A 3,069-nucleotide genomic window follows, 5' to 3' on the forward strand; every position below is an offset into this window, starting at 1 on the left:
CTCATCTCATCTCATCTCATCACCTCTTCTCATCTCATCTCATCTCATCTCACCTCACCTCACCTCACCTCATCTCACCTCATCTCATCTCACCTCACCTCATCTCATCTCACCTCATCACCTCATCTCATCTCATCTCACCTCACCTCATCTCATCTCATCTCATCACCTCTTCTCATCTCATCTCATCTCATCTCATCTCATCTCACCTCATCTCACCTCACCTCACCTCATCTCATCTCATCTCACCTCACCTCATCTCATCTCATCTCTTCATTTCCTCAGCCCCTCACCTCCATCCCTCCTCACCTCCATCCCTCCTCAGCTCCATCCCTCCTCAGCTCCATCCCTCCTCACCTCCGTCCCTCTAAGTATTTCGCACATAGAACCCAATGCCTCTTTTCCCGCTCTGGAATGCGCTCACACCCTCCGTGCTCCAGCATGCTGTCTTCAACCCAAACCCTGGCACCTAGCCATGTGCCAGGACAAGCCAGCGCAGTGATGGTCTGACCCAGAGGCCCGATGGCAGGCACAGGGCCCGGGGGCCTGGCTGAGCTCCTAGCCGGTGCTCTTGCCTGGTAGAGACCATCTGGACAGACACAGGTCCCAGGAAAGCTGGCACCCACAGGTTTGAGCAGGGTTCTGTGGGTGCACGGGAACTGCCCCTCGCCTGTACTGGGCTGGGGGTCTGAGGGGGATGGGGAGGAGACCTGCGTGTTGCTGTACCTGCCCCTGTGCTTGCAGGTCAGGACGTGGCTGGCCATCCTGGAGCCCAAGATTGGAGACAGGCGTGCTGGCTTGGGCTGGGCCCTGCTCCCATATGTTGGCTGGGACACGCCCTGCACAGCGCTGCCCTCGCCTGGGCCCCTTGCTCGGGACGCAAGCCCACGTCCAGAGCTACCCTGGTGAGGCATGCGAAGGCCGTGTCCCACTGCACTCCCACTGCGCCCATCCTCTGCCCCAGCCCCTCCCTGGCCTTCTTCAGACAGAATTCAGGGTGCTGGCAGAGCGGGGTGTGGAGGGAGGCCCCACAGCTGCTTCCTGACCAACAGCGCCAGGCTGGGTGTGAGCCATGCCCCCCCCCCGCCAGGGGCTCCACCCATATCCGTCCACATCTCCAGTCTCAGCAGGTCAGAGACACCTCCATGCTGTCCAGAGAAAGGCCAGCGTTCCTGGTCTCAGTTCAGAAGCCACTGGCCCCAGCAGCCCTCCCAGGCCCACCTCCTGTGTGCAGATACAGGGGTCCCTGTGGAACACACGCACAGCCAGGCCTGGGACACGCGACAGGAGGTCAGCGGCGCCGGCCGTCCCTACCTTGCCGCACGGAGACGTAGCGGTGGTTGGCGGCCAGCAGCACCACCTGCGGGGGGCTCTCCTCCAGGTCGAAGAGCTCATCCTTGCCCGGCCGCGCGCTGCGGCCGGCCTTGAGCGTGCCCGCCGGCCCCACGGGCGCCAGGTAGCGGCCCTCACAGTCCTTGAAGGCCAGCTTGCCGGCCTTGAACTCCAGCGTGTAGCAGGCCCGGGCCTCGGGCTCCCAGACCAGGCAGCCGTCGCTGCGCAGGTAGCGGCTGTCGCAGGACTTGAGGCAGTAGCGCCGGCTGCGGAAGATGAGCGTGAGCAGCGCGTCCACACCCCATGGCATGTCGCCGTCCGCCAGCATCTCGTCGTCCTGCCGGCTCAGGTGCACGTAGCGCCGCCGGCTCACGCTCAGCAGGTGCGCCTGGGGGTGGATGGCCAGGTGCACCGTCCACAGCTCTGCCGGGGAGATGGCTGTGGCGAAGCAGGAGAGCTGGTCCTCGGTGCCGCCGAAGAAGCGGCCGTGCGGCTCCGACCGTAACGCCCACCGCCCGTCGGGCTGGGGCAGGACCAGAAAGCGGCAGTCGCGGCCTGGGTGCTCCGCCTCACAGGCCACTCGCCCGTCCTCTCCGGCCGACAGGTAGCGGCCCAGATGGCTGCTTCGGAGGAGCACGGCCGGGCCCTGCCCGGGGTCGGGCTCCAGGACCCAGATCTGCTTCCTCTTGAGGCTGGGCGCAGAAGCATTGACCTTGAAGCCGAAGCTCTCTGCCGTCAGGTAGCGGTCGGTGTCATTGAGGAGGCCAAACTGGATCTTCAGCACCTGGTGCAAGCCATTGGTCGGCATTGTCGGGGCTGGCCAAGTCCCCTGTGGGGCCTAGGAAGCTCCCCCCTGGGCTCCCCCAGAGGCCCAGCCGGCGTCATGGACCCGTGGCCCACTCCTGCATTACTCTCGCCCCGCGGTCATGGCCACCGGGCGGGTCTTACATGGTCAGCAGGCGTCGGAGGGGGCAGGGGGGTGGATCAGGGCTGCGGCTTAGGAGCAGTGGCGGCTGCCTTTCAGGACTCCCAGCTTGGATTTCAGCAGCTCCTGAAGAGCCCTGAGGCTGAAGCCCGCTGCTCTGCGTGGCCGGAGCGGCTGACCACCTCTGGCCTCCACCTGCTGCAGCCTGGGTCCTGGCTGGGGCCCTAGGCCCCCTCGTGGGCCCTCGCACCTCCTGACCCCTCCTCCTGCCTGCTTCAGGGGCCCTCAGACCCCCAGGCCTCCATCAGACCAGACCAGCTCTTTCCTGGGGTAGAAAAAGCCGCCCAATGGAAAACTCACAGCGGAGTGGTAACCAGATCGCAGCCCTCCGCCCGGCACCAGGCCCTCCCCGGGATCCGGTTGCTGCTTCTCTGATTCCTGCTGCCAGGAGCCAGCGGCCCCCTCCCCAGCGCCCCGTCCCCAGTGGCCCCTTCCCCAGCGGCCCGCAGCCCCCACTCACCTCTGACCTGAGGTTCTGGCCCTGAGGCCTGTGGCTGCCCTAGGGGCCCCACCCTGCCCTGCCGGGGCCCCACCCCTCAGCTCAGGAAGGGGGTGGAGGGTGCTCGTCAGGTGCAGGGCTGGGCCCAGGACCCCAGGCCCTGGAGCCAGGGCTCAGCCTGCCGTGTGCACCATCGCGGCTGAGTGTGCCCCAGTCCAGGCTGCAGGTGCAAGGCCAGGGCCCTGGGCCGCCGTGGGCCCCGCTCAGCTTGGGCCTGGCCCTTCTCGGAAGGCAGCTCGGGGAGTCCAGCCGC

At 66.1% G+C, this 3,069-nt stretch overlaps 1 protein-coding gene across 1 annotated transcript in view; it reads right to left on the minus strand.

Moving 5' to 3' along the window:
- The window catches only part of Fscn2 (fascin actin-bundling protein 2, retinal), a 9,755-nt gene extending 7,615 nt beyond the window's left edge, over positions 1-2,140 (minus strand). The window contains exon 1 of the mRNA XM_013033105.1: positions 1,315-2,140. Coding sequence (XP_012888559.1) covers positions 1,315-2,140 — 826 coding nt within the window. The remainder of the gene's footprint in view (positions 1-1,314) is intronic.
- Positions 2,141-3,069: the final 929 nt, after the last annotated feature.

Source organism: Dipodomys ordii, unplaced genomic scaffold (assembly GCF_000151885.1).
Source record: "Dipodomys ordii isolate 6190 unplaced genomic scaffold, Dord_2.0 Scaffold163, whole genome shotgun sequence".
NCBI classification, from domain to species: domain Eukaryota; kingdom Metazoa; phylum Chordata; class Mammalia; order Rodentia; family Heteromyidae; genus Dipodomys; species Dipodomys ordii.